The sequence below is a fragment of the Anser cygnoides genome, chromosome 7 (genome assembly GCF_040182565.1).
Source record: "Anser cygnoides isolate HZ-2024a breed goose chromosome 7, Taihu_goose_T2T_genome, whole genome shotgun sequence".
NCBI classification, from domain to species: Eukaryota; Metazoa; Chordata; class Aves; order Anseriformes; family Anatidae; genus Anser; species Anser cygnoides.
Window position 1 is genome coordinate 18,080,026 of NC_089879.1, and position 23,513 is coordinate 18,103,538.

Here is a 23,513-nt window from a genome sequence, read left to right on the forward strand (position 1 = left end):
ACAAGCGTTGTAGACCTTCAAGTTCATTTGGTATGCAGTTCTTCATTCCTGTGTATATGTCAAGTATTATTGACAATCTCTGAGCGAGACAATTTGGAAACTGTAAAGCTATTTGAACAACAGTTAGTGTTTTAGCTCAAAACATGATGAACTACTTGCTATTGCCCTCTCTTCTCCCTTGAGCGTTGCTATCAGGAAGTGTAAGACAAGCAGACTTACTAGTGGCTGCTCTTACACAGTTGTCACCTGCCCCCAGTGAGGGGAGAAGGTCCAGGCAGCAGAGCAGAAAAGATGTGTGGGTGGGTAAGATGTGAATGTTGTTCATGTGCCTACATACTGCTAATGCTATCTTCACTTGTTTGTTCAATCTGATGCTTGCTTCTGGAAGTCTGTGGGAAGGAATATTCCCCTGAAGGAAAGAGGGATTGTCTTTCTGTAACAGTTGCAATAACTTTGAAATCAGGCTGCTGTCAGGGCTACTTAACCAACTCCCTTTCTTCCACCCACTTACTTAATCTGGATTGTGTCAGTGTGCCTGGTCTTGCCTAGCAGAAATCAGATGAACGTCATTGTTATTAAGTTCAGTAACAAAAATCACGTAGGTTACGTATAGAAAAGAGCTGTAAAGATTTTTTATGGATAGTTCACATTTTATCAAAACTACTATTTCTCTTTAATCAGTATTTATAAAACATGTGTAACTTTATAGCTTTTTAGTTCAGTTTGTATTTTTTTATATATAAAGGAGTAAATGAACCAGCAGAATTTTTGCCAGCTATCTTTTCATGGCTCTGTTTAACCAGACTTCAGAATGTTAAGAGTTGCCTGCACTTCTTAGGACAAACAGTAGAGGGAAGCATTACATCAGCAATATAAATGTGCTTTGCTAAAGGAGAGAGCACAGGGCAACTTGGCGGGGCGTGTATTTTGTTTGTTCCCTCCAGTAAAAGATTTGATCTTTCTCCCCAGTGTCTTTTTAGGAGATCTGATTTGGGAGTACTTGTCATTGATATTCCTCTATTCTTAGCATTTATAGTTATGTGATGAAAGAATGTAATGTTAGGTAAACAAATATGAAGTATCGCTTCTTTTAAATGCAAATCTTCCACTCTTGCGGGGGGGGGGGGACAACCTTAGCAAGTCAGGAAAATACATACATAGACTATGCAATATGAATAAATGCAGGTATTGTGGTTGAAGAAGGAAAGCACAATTCCTAACGTTAGCTGTAAGTTTTCAAGGACTGTCAGGTAAGTTAATCACAGCAGTTTTAAGCAGATCATGAAATGAAACTAACTTCAAAATAATGAACTGAGATTTAAAGTGCTTAATATGCCAGGTGCAATAGCAGAAAGACTGGGCAAAAATGCTCTGAATAAAACATATTTAAAGGGTCTGAAAAGTCTTACTTGATGATGTGGTGAACAAAAGAACTTTGGGCTTTTCCAATAAGTGACACAAAGTGGAATTTTGAGCAAGCAAAGCTCTGTCGCACCACTTCTGAAGGTCTGTCTAAAGAACGTTGAAATACCGGGTCCTTGAATCTTTGTGTTTTGAGAAGGGTGAGGGTGAAGGAGGAGGAGGCTTTCCTGGGGAAGATCAGTGAGTTTGCAGGTTTAGTACATATTCAAAATATTTGTTTCAGTATAAATTGATGAGGTCTCTTAACAAACCAGGCTGTGTTAATCTAGCTTGTTTCTGAATCATGCTAAGGTTAAGTGTTAATGTGAGTTGGAGCAGAATGAACGGGATTCCTTGTATTCTCTTGTGATGGCTTCTGCCAAGTTTCACTGCTTTTGGTTGTAAACACTTATTCTTGTTGAAACGCATGCTGCTCCCATCGTTCTTCCCCCCACCCTGATTTTTAACAGTTCTGACGGAAAGTCAAATTATGTCCCATAGGAAGAGGGATCTGTGCTTTAAAGTGGAGTTTTTGGTCTAAATTATTGGGTAAAAGTTGTAATTTTGGGCTGAATTTAGTGGCTGAAGAGTGAGAGGTAACTAAGATACAGCACTTAACTGATCAGATGCGATAGAGAAGACAAGTATGGGATGCCTGGGGACAGTACAGGAATCTGACTTCCAAGACAAGCGGTGTGTCTTGTGGCGCATTCCAACCTCAGCAAAGCTGTCCTGGTGTTTCAGTGGTATCAGCACTTATGTTCCCGTTAGACTGTCACAAGATACTTGCAAGTGATTTTTGGCAGAACACAGCAGAATTCTAGAGATGGGAAAGCCATATGGGGTTGAACTGGTGACAAAATAAACATACATGATTGTTTCCAGTCAGAAACAATCCAATTCTTCTACTGGGATTTGTTTTCAGAGTACAAGGTGTCTTTTTTTTCATAGCCTGAATTTTGTTTTATCCCAGATTCAAAGACCACAGTCTGCTGTGTATTTCTACCTCTGGGCATCTGGAAAATAGAGAACATTTGAACTCCAGAATGTTCTGGACAGTGAGCACTTGTTTAAACCTAAAAAATGAATCCAGTTTCTGATCATCTAAGTATTACTAGTACTGATTGAAACTCAACTGTAGCATGAGTATTAGCATGTTTGGAGGAAAAGAGATGTAGGGACTGTGACCCTGTCTGCAGTAAGTGTTCTTCAAATCTCCCCTACTACATCCCACCAAAAAATCCCAACAAAAAGAAGCAAAACAGAAATTGCTTCTGAATTGCAGAAGTTTGGAGAACCTGTTGACTACCTTGGGATTTGAGATGTTCCTCCTTTGAAGCAAGAGGAGGTATGGAACTTGAAAGGGTGAAAAAGAAAGGTGTAAAGAAAAGCTGGGGTTCACAAGAGGGGAAGCTAGTGAGCCTAGGAAAGGGACACGGCAGTGGTGTTTAGGGGTTTTTGGGGGGGATGGCACAGAAAAGGTGGGAAGGGTGCTTGCAGGGTGGGCAGTGAACTGGCTCTCGGGCAATGCAGCTGCTGCGAGGTGGGTAGCAGAGGTGGGGATGTCGGTGGTATGGCAGAAGGCAGGGAGCGAGGGCCTGGCCTCCCGATGGGGGGTGAGGGCAGGGGCGGCTGGGTGGCTGTGAGCGAAAGCACTTACTGGGTAGTACCTGGCGCGAGCACCCCTGAGTTTTAAAGTACCCGGTGATCTCTGCTGCAGTGTTAAGTCTTTATCTAGATGCAGATGTGCTCTCCAGAGCAGGCAATCGCCTGGTCTCGAACATCTCTCATCTAGTACGTGAGAGATGCAGTACGGGATGTGCTGGCCTCAGAATGGTTTTTACACCAAAACCAGTTCCATCGTATTGGCAGAAGCGGCTCTCTTCTGCTGGCCTGGAGCGCAGGGCTGTGCCGTGGTGTGTGCAGCTGTGCACAGATGTGTGCACCTCAGCTGGCTGCAGCGAGGGGTCCCAGGGCTGCCCGAGCCCTGGGGCACTGTGGTGCAGCCACAGCCATGCTGGGGCAGCTCTGTGCCTGCATGTCTCATTTCTAAGCACATGAGCGTGGCTATGGAGCACCAAGTTAAAGGGATGGTTTAAGGCTGTAAAGGAGGGTGACAGCCTGAAATGGCAGCGTCATACTGAAAACAGCAGCGTGTCACCCCCTGTTCTCAAGTGGCTTTCTGTGCTTTGCTGTGAGGGATCAGGGTGTTTTCTCCCTTCTTTTCAAGTTGGTCAGTTCACAATTGTTCAGCTCTTCTGACTCATCCATCCCTCTGCGAACTTCCAAGTGTGAGCAGGTCTGGCACAAACCAGATGTTAACTCTTTAACAAATGTGTGTGCATCACGAGTTAAGTTCAGCCCCGGTACTGAGTCTCCATGCCTGTGGCTGCAGGATGTGGCCTCTCCTCTGCATTATCGCTTTCTCATGTTAAACTGTTTTTGTCCCCCAAGTGGCACTTATTTTTCCCTTAATCTTTTGTGAGAGGAACTTTGCCTGGCGAGGGAATACGTAGGCTCTGCTGTATTGAAAGCATCAAGGAACAATGCTTAGACAGCGCTTCGTCGGGAGTGATCGCTGCTTTGGTAACACAAGGTGATTGCAACAGAGACATCAGTGCTTCAAGCAACAAGGTGGCGTGGCTGGTGGTATGTTGAGGCTTGTTTTTTTTTTTTTGTATTCATATCTGCTAGTTAATTGCTCCCAAAATAAAATAGCTGGTCTCAGCTTGCAGGTGCTCACAAGGCAAATGCTAGGGTAGGTAGAAGTGGGGATGTGTGTGTAAGGACGAGGAATACCTCAAGCCAGTAGGAAAAATGTGCTGATCAGTGTTCTTTCCGACAAGCTTTTGTAACAATTGTATCAGTTGGGAGATTGCAATCAAAGTATTCTTGTATAAATTGCTAAATCAATCATTACCAACTGGCAGAAGTAGTATTTTATCTACTCTGCTGAATCTGTCCCTTCTCTCCTCCCAGTGGCATTACTAATCTGTGTGATGATTGACAGTGTACCCTTAGTCTGGGGTGTGAGAGCAGTAAAAAGAAGTCTGAATACCTGTGTTATGAAACACAGCAGTAAAATGGGGGCATGGTAACCGAAGTTAGGGGAGAGCCTTTGGAGAAGGTAGCTTGGGCTTCACCTGGAGACTGAAATAGAAAATTTCTCAATTACAGTACATTGAGAATGCTCTTTTGTATTTGAAAACTGTGTACTTTTTAAAAATAAACACTACAGTTCAACTAAATGAGCAAATTTTTTTTCTATTTTTGAAGCTAGCTGGCTAAATGAATCTCAGAATGCTGAATGTATTTAAGATTTTGGTTCCTTTTAGCAGAATTGTTGTGTGGGTTTGTTTTTTTTCTGAGCAACTTCACCCCTAGTGTTATTTGATTAAGTAAATAAATACATGCTGTTCTTAAGACATAGCATGAAGCATGCTGTTACCCAGCTAGCATTCAGCATATTGCACTTGGCTACAAAAGGCTGTGCACAAAATAATCCAGAAGTATTTATGAGACAAGCCAAAAACAGTTTCCTAAATTTCCCAATGTTTGTCCTTTCTTTTTAGCTTAGAAAGTAAGTTTTCTCTCTCTCCTTCTTTCCAAATATAGGAGGCTTGAAGTCTCTGTAGCAGATTCACCTGTGCAGTGTGGCAACTCTCTGTGCATACCTGGCTTCGCTCTTTGAAGAAGAAAGAAGAGCAGTGCAAGGGAAACCAATGCTGTGTTCTGCTGAAGGCTGCAAGCTGACCCAAACCCATCTCACGCTACAGCTGCTCTTTCTCTTTTACAGGTAGGACAGAAAATATTCAGGAAATAATCCTTCTTAAGACTTTTCTCACCTCCTTTGCTCTCATCACACTAGATATTGCATCTAAGAAGAATTGATCTGAAGAGGCACTAATGCCTGAAAACAAATTCACTTATTCATGAGAAGAAATGCCAAAGCTTCAGTTACCAGTTGTGAACTTAGCAGCATTAGCTTTACAGCAGTTAAATGATGTAGTTGCTACTGTTCCCTGTCTCTGTAGTATTTTAAAAATGATATGAGCAGGTGAGTTGAGGCTTTCAGGCAGTACGCAGACCTGTATGATCATCCAAGAGAGCAGAGGCTGCACTTACCCAGGCCCACCGGAGAGCACTCTGGTGTGCACACAGGTGAATAACTGAAGTCCCTTATGTTTTTCCAGGCCCACTGCAGTGTCCCCCAGCCTTGTGCAATACCTGTGTAGTTGTGCAAGATGCCCAACATCTGTGTACTCCTACAGCAGGAAAACCTGGTGAAAGGGTTGGTTTGTGCTGACCTGGAAGCTCTTGGCCTTGAAGTGAAGCATCAAACTTTCTCCTCCCAAACGACACCGCTGTCACTAGGAGCCAGGCCTCTGAGCAGTTTTTCCCACTAGATGGCATCGCCAGCCCGGATTTCAGCTCCTGCCGGCGGCTGGGAGCACCCCAGGGCTGCGGGTAGGGGCTGCTCCTGGTGGGGTCTGCCTGGGGCAGTCCCATGTTTCACACACATTTCGAGTGGCCGCTCAGTCTCAGCAATAAAAAGACACCGCTGAAAACCCTGAAAAACCCTGAGACACCTTGCCCAGCTGCTGCTCTGTGGCTGGTGCTGCCCGCGCAGCTGCTGTGTTAGATGGTGGCAACTTGTCTGGCTTTGCAGCCACATGGCCAGTGCTAAGGTGCAAGGCCGTGGAGCATCAATGTCATAATGTTTACCAGAACGTCTTGCTACACAGAGCAGGTTTTCGATGTACATTTAGCTGGCTCTGGTCTAGGTATCTGTCGGCACATGCCCAAGTCAAAGAAAAAAAAAACAAAACGGTTGGTGTAGGGAACAACCCACTTGCACATGAACAGAATTTAAAAAAAAAAAATCAGCAGGAAGGTTTTGTGTTGCATAAGTGCCCCTGGAACTCATCTGGTACATCTCCAAGTAAAACAGCACTTTGATGCTTGCAACTTTCTGGGTAGAATGACAATATTATCCCGAGTCTGTTAGCTCTGTAAATGTTTGCTGTAGATATTATCAATGGGCATGTTTTATGTAAAGAAGTATAATAACGTTTAAAACAAAGAAACTCTTCCCTGGCCTGTAAACACAACAAAAAACAATTAAGTACTAAAAAATGTATTGAAATTAGTGATAGGTATTAAGTTTCTTAAGTTGTGTGTTTTACAGGTGAACTGGAGCAAAAAATGCCCAGAGCCACGGTATACCCCAGGGAGGATGAGGAGCAATTCCTGAAAGCCTCAGCAGGAGTGGTGTCCAAGGTACAGCCCGGGCTTGGCAGGTAACCATCCTCTGCTTTGTAGAGCTGTGGAGAATCGGAGGTGGCTCACCATCTCCTCTTACTTGGCATTATGTGCCGGTTTGGGGAATAAGACAAAGAGAACTTGCACTGCCTTCAGGCGTTGAAGCCCAGCTCAGCCTTCTTTATGCAGGTTTTTCATAGGGGCAGAGTTCTTTGTGCTTTTCCCCAGAAGTTGGTGTGGGCGAGGTGGTGGATGATCAGGGTGAGTTGCTAACACCTTCTCTGCAGAACACAGCAAGCCAAACTTGTCATCCAGCAGGGAGAAGAGAAACATAATGCCACGAAAATTTGTATAGCCATGGAAATGGTTAGCTGTCCTCGAACTAGAGCAACCTACAGGCTGCATTTGGTGTCAGATTTCTATATGGACTGCGATAGCCTGAGCCTCTGGTCCGCAGTAGAGTGGATGTGGAAGAGAGACGAGTGGCTGTGCAAAGGCTTGCTTCCAAGTACAACTAATTCAAAGTTGTCATTCCTATGTTGTGAAAAGTTCCAATGTCTAATGAAGTATTCTGATCTGAAATGAAATTTAGACATTTTAAAACTTTTTTTTTACCCCACCAAAAAAGCAAGCTAGCAGGAAGCCTACCAGGATGCCAAAAGAAAGTTATTAGAGGAATGAGTTGTTTTCTAAAGCTCCTGCCTTTGTACAGCCAAAAGTTTGTCAGAACCATGTTTCCATAGAACATTTGTGTTCATGAATGTGTTTTCTAGTGTGTGTGGGGGGGAAGTTGCACTAGAAAATTCTGACTAGCTAGAGTGATGATCTTTTTGTAAAATGGAAGCAACAAAATGTGTCCAGAAAGCTTAGTGCATATGCTAATACCTAAAAGTGCAAGCTAAGTGGAAAAGTAAATTTGGGGTGCTTCCTCTCTGGGACTTGAGCGTGGTTCTGTAAACCCTTGTGTGAATGAGGCCAAGCATTGGGTCAGAAAGTACAGTCCATTAAAGAATGTATTTGGATCTGTGTAGCTTGTTGTACAGAAATGCCTGATGTAAGGAGTAATGACTATTAATTTAGAAGCAGTTAATTGCATTCAAAGGATTACAGTGACAGACCAGAAGCGACTGCCCCAGATAAAGAGCAATAAGGTTTGGAATGTGGAAACTTGCAATGACTAAACAGAAACAGATCATTTTGTTGTTCAACTAATATTAAATATTCATCTGCCTATACTTAGTTAACATCAAGAAAGAGAGGAAACATCTAGCAGAACTTCCAGAAATGCTGGAAGATGATACAGGTGTTCAGGCAAAATAAGTTGTAAGAAGGAGCTGCATCTAATCCTGGGTGTCACTGGAAACTGTTTTTAATTGGGTCTTTTGGTTGCACATTGCATGATGGTGTTATGTTGTAGGAAATGCTAATGGCAATTTAAAAATTGAGGGTGTGTAAGTATTATTCCATAGCCCCCTCTTTTTTTAGCTCATTTTCCATATATGAATTATACAGCCGTGTATCCCTGAGGAATTCACCAGTCTTTTGATGTTCTGCTGACGCCCTGTGTGTAGGTAAGCAACAGAACTTAACTCCACCATTGGAAAGCAGCCTCCGTTCAGTAGTGGTAAGCAGGAGCTTCACCTTCTTGCCTGCGAGTTGGCAAGAAGATTTGGACTGTAGCTGCAGAGGGCGAACTGAGGGAAATGTAGGGACTACAGTTTGTCCAGCCTGTGCTGCCTTTGGCTTAATTTTTTGGAGATGTCAAGGAAGCTGTGTCCCTTTGAATACAAAGGTGGTAGATCCAAATGTGAGTGAACAGATTTGAACAAGTGATTCTGTACAGCTGGCTGACTGTCAGGGAGGTGGAAGAAGAGGGCAGAAGAAGGAGGGTAGTGTCACTTACAGTGCATACCCTATTGTCATTGATTTAACACAACTGATTGCATACAAAGGCTAACATACTTAAAGAGCATACTGGCATAGGAAGACCATTCAAGCGTACCATGTCTTCCAAACTGTAAAAGCATTTATCTCACCCGTTAAGTTCTAGTGTTGCAGTTTCTGATATTTTTTTCCTCCTTTGGAAAGTGGGAAAAAGCATAAAGCTGGTATTCTTGTTTGCATAGGGACCAAAACAACCCTCTTTCCAGACATGGTGTCCTTACCTGATCAGGCAGTCCAGGTGAGGGAATGTACTCCTTTGAAACCTTGATGACAGCCGTCCTGGAGAAGCGATGTATGTAGTCCTGCCACCCTGAAGTGATCACAGTCTTTCCAAGTGAGTTATATTGTTGCTTATCAGACAGTGGAATGAATCATTTTTCTGGTGTCAGCAGTTGAAACTTGCATGAGAAAAATGTTCTGGTAGTGACAAGAAGAAGCTTGTCATGAATGTGTAAAATGAATATAAAGCAAAACCTTGTATTTCTATCACGGTTAGTGTTGCTCTGAGAGCCAAATGAAGTTGTATGTTCTTTTGGTGATACCTAGTTTGTGATGCTTCAGTGCTGAAAATGAATTTACATAAAAATTAAGTAACACAAAAGCTTTTCACAGTTGTTATAGTGCCAATGGCCAGGTCAGCAGACTATGAGTGGTGTTATGGCCTCTGTGTGTTCCTGGGACGTACAACACATGGTGTGTGCGCTTCTGTGGTGCTCTGACCATATCCTTCCCACGCCGCAGAGAAGGAAGGAATCTGTTGTTGACCCTGACATCAAAATGTTAGCAGCCAACATAGATGATCACTGCCATTTTCATTGCTGATGGGGAGTTGTCATAGAGATGCTGCTAATGAGATGTTCTGAGGAGTTTTGTTGCAATGCTGAGATCCCCAATCTCTTGCATGGTAGCTTAATGCCCAGGCTGTCTTGTTTGGAGTTGTCTGTTATCTTGCAGTGTTACGCAGCACAAATAAAGCCACTTGCAATTACATGAGAGTTTATTTTGGCAAGGAAAATCTTTGGATATGAAGCACATTGAAGCATTTAACTAATATTAACCTTTTTTTTTTGCCAAAATATTATGGAACTGTAAAAATAAAAACCCAAACCTCACCAAGAAAGCAAGATCTACGTTTGTTCTTGTTCAAGAACAAGTTTTCATTACCCAGACAGCTGGCCGTGAAAAACCTAGCCCTTCTCTCTGTGGCTGCTGTGAGCTACCATGCACCAGTATCCTAGGGAGGGTGTGCGCAGGTGGTGAGGTTGGTGAAGGTTGCCCAGCGCCCTGCTTCATCCTGTGGCATGCCGGAGGGGGAGGCACTTTTAGACCAGCCTCTACTGGCCCCTTCCTGCCTCTGTATTCTACGGAATAGCCCTGTCACCTTGGAAGAGGAGCCTTTGCTGGCTAATAACCCATCCCAAAGCTGCCGTGCTTACCCAGATTGTGCATACTTCCTTTGTTGAAGGATTTTGAGCTTTCCGTGGAAGAGCAGCGTAGGGAACACCTCCCAGCCCCCTGTGCTCTGTCCCTGGCGCGCTGCTGGGCGCTCTGCGCTTGCTCTTCGTGGCAGTGCTGAAAGGCAGGAACCAGGCAGTCCTTGTCAGGCAGCGGTGTTCGGGAGGGAAGGAAAAGGTCCTCTTTTATCTTGGTTCTCATGGAAAGTGTCACTGGACGTTTCACGTCCCTTCTGAGCAAAGACCTGTTGTTTTCCAGATCACATCTGAAAGCCCACAGGGTATTCAGCAGGCCACTTAGTTTATCTCCCTTGGATAAACAAAAAAAGCTGCTGGAATTTGAAACTCGTTCCAAGAGTCTAGGGTCCAAAGCCTGCTGAAATCCGTGCGAGTCCTGCCCCTGGCCTGGGGTTTTGAGTTGGCTTTCAGCATTTCACAGAGCAGCAAGCGGCGGCAGCGCGGCTCCTAACGCTGTGTGTGGCGTGTGGGGCTGGAGGCCACCTGCGTGCACAAGTCGTGGTGCTAAGTCCAGTTTGAGTGTTGCCTGGTTTAAAAATACCTCCTCAAGTGGCAGGGAGTGCTGAATCGCAAACCCCAGTGCAAGCTTCACCTCCGTGGGGAAGAAAGAAAGGAAGGAATTGGGGGGGAAGTACGAGGTTGGTGCCCGGGGGCAGGAGGGAACCGCGCACCGCGGGCAGGTGGCGGGGCGGGCAGGGAGCTGGCTGCTGCCTCGGGGGGACCGGGGGGCTCCGGGGGCGGGTGTCCCGGTCCCTCCGTGCAGCCGGGACGGAACCGGGGCCCTCCGCTCCGCCCCGGGCCCGCGGCGGCCCCGCTCCGCCCCGCCGCCTCCTGCCGCCGCCGCCGGGCTCGGCGGGGCTCCGCAGGCCGCAGGTAGGGCGGGGGGCGCGGGGCGGGCGGGCGCCGTGACAGGCGAGGCGGGCAGCGAGGTGCGAAACGCTGAAATAAAAGCTTCGAGTGCAGCGGGGGGGGGGGGGGGACGGGAGAAGTCGCTCCGGAGAGGGAACGGAACAGCCCGAGGGTGCCCGCTGAGGTGGTCCCGCACCGCTCGCCGGGTCCCGGGGGGTCGCTGGGGGGTGTTCGGGGGGTCCTGGACGGTCCCCGAGCCCCCCTGCGGGGCTGCCCCGGGTCGGGTCGGGGCTCAGGTGTGTGCCTGCATCGGCACCTGGCTCTGCGGGGAAAATAACGCCCCGAAGGCGTTATCCCTCGGGCGAGCTGCTGGCGTGCCGCTCGGCTGCTGGGCTGTCGGCAGAGGGGCGCTGTGAGTCGGGTGTGTGGGGCGGACTGGGGGCTGCCGACAGCCTTTGGGCCGAGCCGGTTTCGCGAAGTTAGCAGCCCGGCTGGGCTGTTTGTTGTTGCAAGCCTGCTCCTGCAGCGGCGATGAGGAAACGTTTCCGTTAGCGCTGGGAAATTCAGGGATCGCCTGGAACCTCATGGAGCGGGGCAGGAGCGCGTCGTGCCCAGCGTCTTGCACCGCGCCTCGTTGGGGCTCTTATTGCTCACCTCAAACCCTTAGCTGTTACGGTCTTCTCACGCAGGGCCTGTGTGGTTACATATTGCTTATTCCCTTATGCTTTTTCATCTATTTTTCACTTACGTGGTACTTTAGTTTACTTTTCCATCTTTTGCAACCGCGTAGCGGCCGCTGTATTTTAATCGCAGGTTTCTCAGGGCTTCCCTTCAGGGCTTCCATGTTAACGATTTTAAAATTCAATCATTAACTTCTGCCTTAAACTCCACTTGCAAAGTGATGACGACGGGAAAACCAGCGCAGCGTGTAACTTCATCTCACAAAGCTTCACCAGAACTGGTGGAGGGGGGGACCTCAGAAGCCCCCCTTTCCCCAGCTTGCTCCGCACCGCGCGTCCTGCTGCCCGAGGAGTGACCGGCTGCCGTGGGTCCCTGCCCGGGTGTGCACGGCCCCTTTCCCCCTGCGGCGGTGAGGAGCAGGACGAGGAGACCCCGGGGATCCATCCCAGATCTGTATTCCTGGGCCAGCATCCCACGGCTCGGCCACGGGCAGGGGGGAAGATTTTTGAGATGTTTTGATGCAAACACAATTGCTTCCTCGGGGAGAAATTTGGCGCGCGTTTCTGTAGACAACCGTGCTTGCGTAAGCAGCCCCCTGCCACCCTCGGAGCCGTACTAGTACAGCCCTTCGTGGGACTGGTGGAGAACGGCTTCAGGGAGCTGCCACGGGTTCAGGAGGGCCCCTGCTCTGTGCTGCCTGGTGACTTGTAGCCCCGACCTGGCTGGCGGCGTGGCCCTGCAGGCGGCCGCTGCGTCGGGGCCGGGGGCAGGAGGTAAGGGCTGCGCTGCTGCTGCTGCAAGATTGGCTTATCGAGTTGTGGCTGGTAGTGGACGACGTGCTTCTGGCAGGAGCATGACAAATGTAGCCGAGCACTCAGATATCTTAACGCGGGTGTCTGCACGTGCAGCTAGATGTATGCACAAAGGACAGATTCCGTACTTCTGATGCAATGCTGAGTTTTCACCTAGAAGTATTTACTTTAGTGTTGTATAGCTGCGTCTTTGCATAAATTCAGAATACGTTTCCTATACTATTCTCTTTTGAAGTATGAAGGTTTCAGAAGCCATTTTTTCCTGGAAAATAGACCTAGGCATCATAAGGGTTTTATGAATCACATTATATTCTGCTGGATAGACAGATGCCTAAAATTCTGAAAGGGAAGATTAAGCCACTCCTGAGAGTGTGCTTGTGATCATAGAGAGTACAACTGTCACCTGCATGCAATTTATTCTATTTTACATGTGTATGTGATGTTAAATGCACTTTTGAATGTAGGGTAGACCCACTGTTAAATTCTGAATGGCAGATGTGATTATGCAAACAGCACCATTTTAACTGGTATGGTGAGACTGAACAGTCAGTGGAGCGTAAGGTTTCTATAATCTGCTGTAATTTATCCCAATCTGAAAAGCATTGCTGCTTTTGCAAGTAGTTTTAGGGCTTGTTCTCGCTCTTAGTTATGCACCTCGTTTATCTGTCGCGATCCTATTGCAGCCACTAAGAAAGCGCTCAGAGCACATCAGCTTCTTCTGTGTAGCATGTGTGCATTTAGAGAATGATGGTACACTTTATGTTCACAGAATTTGAAGCAGTAATTACTTGCCATTGCAGTCTTCAATGGAAAAAACTCATTTGTTTTTTTCTTCTAACCTAAAACATTGCTTGAGTTAAGAAAAATGTTATCTTTACTGTTTATCCTACAATTGCAGTTTGGATTGTTATCTTATAGTCTCATGTAGATATGTTTAAAAAAAAAAGTAGACTTAAAAACATAGATTGAAAATATCTTCATTTTATCTGTTCTTTCTAAGAGGAAAAGGAGTTTCTTGCCAGCAGCCTTAGGAGAGCCAAACAAATCTTTCATGTGCTGTATTATTGCCTGTATTAATTGACAGATATTGATGTGTCTGTGAGCAATAAAATTGCAAGCTACTGGCTTTCTGCATGCAGTAGGCTCTCAGCCTGTAATAGGGAGGAATTTGGAAAGGTGTAATCCTTTAAAACCAAAGCCCAAGACATCCAGGTTAATCGCTCCATTTTTCTTCACTGAAGCTGAAGATGTTTGCTGTTGAGCTTATTGAACTGTGGAGGTAGCTTTGCTTTCTTCTCTGGAAGCTGTCTGCGCCTGTTCTGATGTGGTAGGTGGTAGAGCTGTTGCCAGTGGGACCACAGAGCGATCAAGCTGCTCTGGATGAAGATACCCACGTGGATTGTCTCCCTGTCTCTTTAAGCTCGTAGGGTACTGGATGTAACTACATGCAGGGTAAGTTACGATCTTCTGTGTTTATCTTTCTAGCAAGACAGGGCTCTAGTTGGATCTGACTGGATTTTGAATGCAGTTCTGCAGCCTGTGCACCCCCTTCGCTATGGTGAGGGTCTCCGTGGGCTGGGTGCTTGCAGTTAGCCCCACTCTGTGCTGCGCCTTGCAATCCTGCAGCACCTGCATTGCTTCAGCAGCACTGACAGAAATGGGTTTGCAGTGTGAAATTCTGTGTTCTTCCTATCTTACTGTATGCACAGGTCAGTGTAAGCAGGGACATAGCTATTTCCTGCTGAATGCAACAGGCTCGTGCAGTTCGTGCATCAGGGAAGGCGGCACAAATGGAGGCAGCTCATGAAACGGCAGCTACGTTTTCTTGTATGGGGTCTCATTCAGATCACCTGGAAGTCAGACATTTTTCAGGGGCTGTTTACTGAGTACAAAACCTCTGGAGCTAAGGTTCCTCATCCTCCTGCTTTTGGAAGAAGCATTCTGTTTTCAGCACTGGAGGGAGGATTGGTGCTGTTTGCCTGGCTGTTTAGATGATGCCCGTCTGGCACTATCACAGGTACTGTGGCAGCACTGATCAGGATCCCGTAGAACCCAGGAACAGCCCGGTGGTACATGCAGCATCTTTCCTTTCCCTGTAAAGACAAGACCCCTGCTTCATCCCTGCTGAATTTAAAGCTGTGCTGGCCCCAGAAGCAGTAGATCATTGCTTAGGCAGCAAAATAACACTCGGTAGTAAGATGAGCCAGCAGTTTGTGGCAGCCTTCTTCCCCAGAGTCTGTGGCAGCTGAGGATTGTAGCACTGCCTCAGGGGAACGAGATAATGTATTTTGTTAGTGAGCTGGGAAGAGTTTTCTCTTCATTAGTAAATTTAATCACTTAACTTTGCATACAATACAAAAGCCATTGAAAAGTTGCTTCCCAGCTGTGGTTCAGCGTTGGAGAGTTGTCGGCTACCCACAAAGCAGCGTGTGCTTGCTTCCTTTCCTTGGCACTTCTAACAAATGAAGCAGCACTTTGCTGCTGCTGTTTGTTTTGTATGTCGTATTTATTAGTTTCTGCTTGTTTCATTTGATGGGGTAATGAACCGAGAAGGCAGTGAATGTTTTTAGCGTTTGCTTTTAGTCAGTTATTGCATTTTATGAAGGGATTATTGGACCCTTTCTCTCCTTTTCTGATGGTTTTATTGTAAGATAATTTTATTGGCTTTGGTATGAACGTTGTTTCAGGGTGTGATGTAAATAACAGAAGTATGAACAGATGTAAAGGAGACCATTGCTACACACATGTATTTTATGCCTGGTGTATGTTTTGGATGTGTCTCCACATTCGTATGCACCAGGAAATGGATTTGCAAGTTGGTGCAAAGTGTAAGCTGGGTAAGTCCACCTAAGTGAATTGAGTTACAATTAATGTAAAAACAATGCATCTGAGATAAATTGTACTCCTAGAAAACGCTTTTACCTATTAAACGTTGATTTTCATTAACCATTGTGGTTATCACAAGAATCTTTTAGGATTCTGTGGAATATTACCCATGAGTGCTTTCTGAATGGTAAGTATATTAGTTACTGCCAGCAGATCATCGTAGCAGTTTCCAGAAATAATGGTAATGTTGCAGCGCTTAGCCAGATGTGGATATGTAGTTATAACGTACATTATTGTTGTCTTAACTCACTGGTTATCTATGGAAAACTAATTTGTCACCCTTCCCTTCCCAATCGCAGAACAGTTTGGATTGGAAGGGACCTTAAAGCTCAGCTAGTTCCAACCCCCCTGCCTGTGGGCAGGGACTCTTTCCACTAGACCAGGCTGCTCACAGCCCCATCCACCTTGCAGAGTTGTTTGTGCGCTCTGGGAGGGACTGGGAATTGTACATTTTCCTTCTGTTAGATGCGAGCTGGCCTGTGCTTTTCAAGAGCACAGAAGAAATGTCTCTCCTGGTCTTGACACTTAGTGATACCATCAAAATGATGTCCACAGCTTGCTAAGAGACATAACCAAGCTTCTGGGTTTCCTTAGCTGTCTGTTTGGTGGTGTCCTTGAGGGGTTGCATGCACACACCATTTATACTCCACTTCTTCTGGATTAGCAGTGCATGTGTTTGAATTTATTTTGAGCATTAGATAAGAATGCAGGTGAAAGTACAGTAAAAAAAAAAATCAGTTCTTGATTAAAAAGTTGGAAGCAAAGTTCCAGACGGGAGACGAATAGAAGAAGAAACTATTGCCTTTCAAAAATGAAAGGTGTTTCTCATCTGTTTCATAGAATCCTTGGGGCAAGTTTGGGGTACAAAAATGGAGAAGATGTTTCAGCTGACTACCTAACTCTTGCATCCTCTTCTCTGCGTAGGACCTGAAAGTGGTTTTGAAGTTGGGAATTTAAGTCCTCATCCACAGTCCTCAGCAGGACAGTGCTGACTTTGCTCTCTCTTTGTTCAGAATGGAAACAGTCCCCTGTCTTTCATTCTCCCTCCCCCCCAGTTCAAAGCTTCCTTCCTTCCTTCCTGCAGTTTCTGGATTTATACCAATGTGGATGTGATGACTCAAATTTCCCAGATGTGAAATGCAAATGAGGGAAGTGGGATCTTTCCCTTGCCTCTCTGGGGGTTTCTTGGAGTCTGATGCTGTTGTGTTTCCTAAATAATATGTCCCTCCTGCATTTTTGGGTGCTGTTATGGTATTTAGTAAGTCATGTCTTGGAGTGTTCATTGTACTCATGTCTTAAACTTGTTTGGCTTTGAGAGATTCTTGAATACCATGCAAAGCTTCTCAATGTAGCCTGTTGATGTAGGCAAATACCTCCTGCTCGCGTCAGTTTTGGGGCTTAAATCCTCAAGTATTCATGGCTGACAACATCGATCTCCCTCGACAGAGGGGTGTTTGGAACTTGTTCAGGTAACCTGCTGGTTGGTACGCAGTTCAGAAGCTGGTGGGACAGGGCTGTGCACCGTTTGTCTGTGGTCCCTACCCCAGCTCCTCTCAGTTCTGTCCCAGTTTGATGATACTGCTATGGGCTATGTGATCCCACATGAAATCCTGGGCGTTACTCTTAGGCTTTCCCCAAGGTACCTGGGTACATGGAATGGTGACATCTTTGTGTTTGTTCTTCGGAGGTTCCCATATTCAGCCTGAAATGCTGCATCCAGTCTCTGTGATTTAGGCTGAAATTTGCTGGACTGGGGACATCACACTCAGCCTTGTCTGTGCAGGTGTGGCTCAATGTCAGTGTTCAGTAAATATCCATACCTGGTTTTAAAACGCATTGCAGTACTGAACTGGGTGGCAGCGTAGAAGTTGTATTTTTCATTACAGGGTTTAACTTTTGAATTTGTAACCTAATGTTTTGAGTGGAGCACAGGAAATTGACTGGATGTGACATTCCCATTTGAGTGTGCCGATCTTGTTACACTCCTCATTAGAAGCAGCTTTTCATTTTTTTTTAGAGAGAATTCTTTTTCTGTTTGTATTTTGTGTATTGCAGTTTTCCAGATGAGACCCTGTCAGTCTGGATAACAGACTGCTGCCCATCTCTTTTCACCGTGATCATGTCCTGTGCTGCAACGTGTTACAGGAGAATTCTCTCCCTATCAGCTGTATCTGTTGGGCACCCAGCTTTCATGCAAGTCTCCCCTTAAATTATACTTTTTTTTTTTTTAAAAAAAAAAAGGCTTTAAAGTTGCTCTATCTGATCTGCTTAATCTAACAAACCAAACCAACAATGCTTTTTCTGGATGAAGGCAATAGGCATTTGGGAAATTTCTTTATGAAGTATTCTCTGTCTGCTGATTCCCTTTTTCCCTCTTTACTACAGTTCTGAAATAGCATTTCTTTAATTAGTCTGAAAGCTCCTTGGCGCAGCTATAGCATGATGTCAAAAGTAGCAAATCTGACGAGCAAAATTGCATCTATTTTTTGGAAGAGACTGGAAAAAGTGTTCCTGTGGGCAGACAGAATATCGGCATGGAAGGCGGCTGAGCTGGGTTAGCCTGCTGAAGCCAGCAGCGCTTCCCCTTGTGAAGGGACTGAGAACACCATGACCAGGTAATTTCTCTGCTTGAGATGTATTAGTGTTGTGTTCCAGTAACATCTAGGACTTTTTATAAAGGCAGTTCTCAGTGTTGAGTACAGAATTAGCACTTTGTTTCCTCATCTAAAACAATTCAGGCTGTTTCTCTGTGCACCTGATGTTTAGGTCATGTTAAATACGACGTATTTGGGAAATGCAGCTGCCATGCAATAGAATGTGATCATAGCAGAGAAATTGGCACTGGATGAAGAACGTGCTGAATGCGCCATCACAAAGGGCCCTCAAGTTCACTGCAGAAATACGCAATTTGTGTCATTACGTGCTGAAAGGGCCTGGCTTCCACCCTAAATATGTGAAAATCTCAACAGTCAAAATGGGATGTAATTGGAGAACAATTGTTTTGGTAGTCTTGGTTTTCATTTTTGCAAATTGACACATGGCTGCTACGTAAATTGGCAGAGCAGCGAGCTTTTGCAGCAGGGCCATCCGTGTGCAGCCCAGCCAAGCAGCAAGCACTGTATTGCTGTGCCCCATTCGTTATTTTGATGCTGCACAGCACGGGGCCCAAGTGTTGAACAGCTACCATTTCTGTTTGCTTAGGCACCTGCATGAAGAGTGTGTGGGACAGCACAGCAAGGCAGTGCAGGAGAGAACCGCTAATTGAGGATGTGCTGTAAATCCCCCCGTACCTGATCCGCTGTGCTCTACTAGTCATGAAGCCAGCGTTTTGCCTTTTTCTTGTTTGTGGTTCATTCTATCGATGTCAATTTCGTTTAGCCTGATGGAGCAGCAAGGTGAAGAGAATAAACAGAAATATCCCACGCAGCTGGTTTATTCTTAATGAAGTTAATGGAGCTGAGATTAATCTTCCGGGAGCTGAAACCCGCACAATATAACGAAGCCTGTTGCTTGTGGTGCGCACTACATAGAAACAGCCCACGCATGGCCGATATTAAAATGACATGTCAGAGTTTCCAAAGTCTGCTTTTTTTTGCCAGAAAAGGTGGGAGAATGAAATCTTTCACCTAAGAGCTCTTGCATGGGTATCTCAGGCGTAACTGCGGAGGACTCTTATTGGGCAACTTGGCTGTTCTGTAGCTGGATGAGGAAATAAATTTTGGGAAACACGTGTGTAACGGTTGTACCTGGAGCTACTCAATTGCCAAACTCCTTGAAAATTAGGTGATGTTAATTTTATTGTTCCTAGAGAATGTAACAAGTAAATGAAGTTGTCAGTTTACAAATGCCTCCTGACAGTAAAGGACTATGCAGCTTATACCGAGGCACTAACTAAAAATTGTGTGGGAAAAATGAAATAAAGAGGATGTGCAGGTAGTGACAGTCAGAAAAACATGTAAAAACAAGTGGAGTGTGTTAGGGTGCCTGTGAAGGAGGAAAATGAAATCAGCTGGCACTTAAGGACGGATTAAAAACAAAGTCTTTTTCTTCACGTGAATTTGGAAGTTTATAGTCATTTCAAGTTTATCTAATACAACCTAATTGAAATGCATGTGCAAGAGGAAAAATGATACAACAGTGCAGGATGTGGAGCATGCAAGCTGAAAAGAGCTTTGCTCAGAAAGTAGGTTCATAGGCAGAAGATGCTAGCAGCGTGTTTCCATATACAGGTGTTGTCCAACTGGAAAAGAAAACTTCTCTGAACTGAGCTAAGATATTAATTGAATTTTCCTTTAATGTTCATTTACCATTTTTGACGTGAGTTCAAGGTTATCCTTTCATTATTGTGCTGTCAATGATCTTAGAGTAAACCAAGAGTTCCCTGTAACAACTGTTCTTTGAGATACCCCAGGTTGCTCTTTCAGGTAACTCAGAAGATTGAGCATTAAATTATTAACATTTTCTAATAGTTTATTCTTTAGATAGCGTAAATTTCTATTGTAAATAGAAGTTCTTTGAAAAAAAGTCACTTTTCATTTCACTTGGAATAGACTTTAAGCTTTTAAAGAATTTAATATCATCCTCTGTGTATCAAGAGAAAACATTTTTTTGGACATAACTTTTATTATCTGAGCATTCTTGAGCTATTTTTGTTTCTTATGTCATCCTGTATAATAAGCTGTTTAAAGTGAAACTGATCCCACTGAAAGGATTATCGATAATGGGATCTAGTTAAGGAACAATTACAAAGTTGGTTGGAATAAAAGGATAAGAGGATATCTGTTGAGGCCTCCTTTTGAATCTCTCGCCTTTTGGTTCCTGAGTTGTCACACATGTGGTGAGACTTTGACCAAACAGTACGCATGTGACTGTCCCATCTGAACAGCTAACAGATGCACGTCTTCGTCACGGCTCCTTGACCAGTACTGTCAGAAGATGAGAGAGGATCCAGGATTATTATAATTGTAGTAATTTTCTCCTGACTCCTGCAGGAGAACAGTACCAGCCTGGAAGCCCATACTTACATTTACAATCTTTGCTGGAGTTTTTTAGCCAGATGTTTGGTTTTGTGAACTTCCTGTTGCGGTGGTTTCTGAGTAGCAGTTCAGGGTGCTGTGATATATGGCCTGCAGTTGGTCTATGGGGCCGCGTTAAGCAGCAGAGCCTGCATAGTTCCCTTCTGAAATGTTTCCATTTGTGAGTTGCTGATAGGAGCGTTCGGGTGTTTTATGGGATCTCTGGCAGGCTGAGCTGTGGCTGTAAATGCTCTGCAGCTCTGACCGGGAGGACTGGGTTTAACAGGAAGAAGAGATGGAGCTTTTTTATCAATTCTTTTGTGACTGGTTCTTAGATACATTTCTAGTTTTTTTTTGTTGTTGTTGTTGTTAGATAGCATCGGTCTTTCTCTCTCTCTTTTCCCTTTTCAAGTCCTTTAAAGTTTTGCCATTTATGGGCTCTGTTATCATCGCTGTCTAACACATAACGAGATAACTCCCCAATGTCTTGTCTTGCTGCTCCATATGCTCTGTTTTCCTCTGTTGTAGTTACGTGTGCCTTTTCAGTGTAGCCGTTGAAGAGCAAAGAAAAACACGGTATGATCTGGGGAAACTGGTTTCCTGTTTCTCTGTGTACTGTCTCATTCCTCCTAATGTAACTCAACCTTCTTTTCTGTAATGTTCCAGTCCTCCCTGTTTACAGGTTGGTTTTCGTGCCAGAGGCACCCTTGGGTTCTTTGTTGCAGAGCTGCCTCTCACTTACCTCGTCCTTGGTTTCTGTGTATGAGTTTCGCCAATCCCTTGCTTCGTGTGGTTGGCTATTTTTTTTCAAGCATTTTCTCCAGTTAACGCATAAGTTCCTTAAGTGTGAGCATAGGCGTGTTTGTCAGAAAAATTACTCAAATATTCTGCCTGCTGCCAGTTTGGTGTACGTATGGAGCTGAGAGGTTGCAAGCTGAGGAGCTGTACAGGAACATCAGAGAAAAATGAAAATATAAATCAGATATCCAGCTATTTTAAAAGCTACAGAGCAAAGGTAAAACATTTGTAATGAAACAGCAAGTTTTTTTCATGTTTTGCTCACCAAAACAAAACAACAAAAAGCCCACATCCTATGTGAAGAGAGATGTCCCTTAACATAACACTGGGAAACTGTAGATTTGGGCTGCAATAACAATTAGCAGAATTACACCCTTAAGTAGCATGGAAAATTCTTGCTGGTTGTTCCTGAAAGTGAGGTAATTGAGCAGCTGCACCAATATGCACTCGGCAAAGGCACTTTCCTTGCAGCTTTAAAGATTTCCTAAGAGCTAAAACAAGCTTTTGGATCTAGTTGAAGTACAGCTTGGTGAGGCTGAATGGAAGACAGAGCATGAAGAATGTGCTGATCTGCTCAAGATGTGTCAGTTGTTTGTTAACTTCCAGTGTGTGATTTCACTAAGACAAACTGTTACTTGTGAGTAGATGCATGTTTTCACGATGTGCATGTAGCAGAATATGTTCTTCCTGGTCAGAGATAACACTTCCTTTTTTTTTATAGCAAACAAAGTGTTTTTTTGATAGTTTTTTGTCTCTTGACCTCCATTCATTTCCCTGTCTTTCACTGTAGCATTTGATGTTTCCTTCCCAGCTTAGTAGCTGCTGTGTTGTCATTTTCTGAAGTTTTCTACCCTTTTTTAAAAGGTGTAGAGCGTGTGCTGTGATTTTATCCTCGTGGCAGATAGGGCTCTGGCTACCCTTAGACTGGTTAAGAAGCCTAGGGTTTCCAGATAATCTTAGAAAAATAATTTATAACTGCTCTCAACTGAACTGATCTATGCATGAAACATTTTGTCTGCTATTAAAATGGGGAAGGTCTCCAGAGTAAATACTTCTGCCTATACGGCATCAGATGCTGATAGCACATACGACTGAAGGAGAAAAATTGTAATATTACAGAGGGAAAGTTTAGGCAAATAGAACGCACGTTTTCCAGTTAAGATTGGCCAAGATGTGAGAGTTCATGTCACTGTTCTCATTACTTTTCAAATGAAAATTCGTATGGTGTTATTAATAAATGATGATGATTGTTTTGCTTTTTTCTCATTCAAAATGCGACACTTAAAGTTTTTCTGTACTCTCTGCTGACTTTTGTAGACATCGTATCATCTCTGACTTTAAGGATTGTAAATTGTTGTCTCTGCTGCTGTTTCCCATAGCATCTGTGTGTGTTTGTTTTACTTCCCATGCGTTTACAATCGAGATTTAACTTGTGTTTGTTTCTCAGCACTAACTAGCTTGCTGCATGAGAAGTTATAGCCAAAAATGTCAGCTGTTACGTGAATCAAAATTGTGCATGCTGGAGATGGAAAATTTACTATTACGTGATTTATTCATCCCCTGTGTTAGTGTAGGTGCTCTCATTGTTCTCTGCTCTTATTCTGCAGCTAGCTTTAAAAAATGACACTTGGTGCTATTCCTACCACCGGTGGTATTCCCAACACTTTGTAACGAGACAGGTTGGCTGAGGAGCCCCGTGTTTCAGAGCACCAATCTGCTAGTCACAGCTGATCTTTCAGCTAATGTATTGTTGCCCGTAGCTTCTCCCAGACTGTGTTCCTGCTATTGTAATTTCCTTCAGGAGCGAGGAAAAGTAAGCAAATTTTGCCTGATCCTATGCGCGGTTTGTTCATGCGCAGAGGTATCCTGCAGTGTTTCCCATGTTTTCTTTCACGAGCAAGGAGACAGAGTGGTTACTCTACGGCAGCCTGGTGTGGGAACAAGATCGTTTAAATTGTGCTGGTCAGACCAGCGTATGTCTCATGTGATTTGTGGTCTATCAGTCAGACTGAGAAGGCTGAAGACTTCCAGCGTCACACCCTGACACCGCTCCAGACTCAGAAATGGGCCTTCTCAGATGGGATCCTCACTGTTTGTCCTGCTTTGTGCCTGGGGACTCATTAAAGCCATTCGTGTAAAAGATTTATTATACCAATATCTGTATACAGTTTTTTTTTTTGTCTTCATACCTTTGGCTGTAAATTGCCCCAAATGTGAAGTTAAGCAGAAAAGTGTGAGGCGAAGCTCAGGCCTGGCTTTGACACTTTAAAAAGTCATCAATTCATGGTCTTAGAAGTCCTTAGAATAAAACTTGATGTGCGTTGCCTGGTTGTGTATTGTGAAATGTGTATATTTGACTCTTTCAGGCACTTCCTCATGTTCATATTCATAGA

At 44.6% G+C, this 23,513-nt stretch overlaps 1 protein-coding gene and 1 long non-coding RNA gene across 9 annotated transcripts in view; one reads left to right on the top strand and one right to left on the bottom strand.

Moving 5' to 3' along the window:
- Nucleotides 1–1,148: 1,148 nt before the first annotated feature.
- Nucleotides 1,149–23,513, top strand: part of SLC16A12 (solute carrier family 16 member 12) — a 43,595-nt gene continuing 21,230 nt past the window's right edge. The window contains exons 1-2 of one of the 8 annotated variants that reach the window (XM_048069246.2): nucleotides 1,149–5,197; nucleotides 6,590–6,701. Coding sequence is in view for 2 of the 8 variants with exons in the window: in XM_067001082.1 (XP_066857183.1) it covers nucleotides 21,700–21,757 (58 nt within the window). In the remaining 6 variants the exon portion in view is untranslated. Of the gene's footprint in view, nucleotides 6,702–10,572; nucleotides 10,718–10,800; nucleotides 10,953–11,058; nucleotides 11,113–11,349; nucleotides 12,383–17,556; nucleotides 21,758–23,513 lie in introns of those variants that run through there. The other 7 variants (XM_067001082.1, XM_048069245.2, XM_048069244.2 and 4 more) reach the window with 7 other exon arrangements.
- LOC136791312 (uncharacterized) lies at nucleotides 7,110–10,167 on the bottom strand. Its single transcript, XR_010833021.1, has 3 exons — nucleotides 10,044–10,167; nucleotides 8,829–9,024; nucleotides 7,110–7,239 (listed from the first exon to the last, which is right to left on the bottom strand). It is a non-coding gene; the product is annotated as an uncharacterized lncRNA (long non-coding RNA).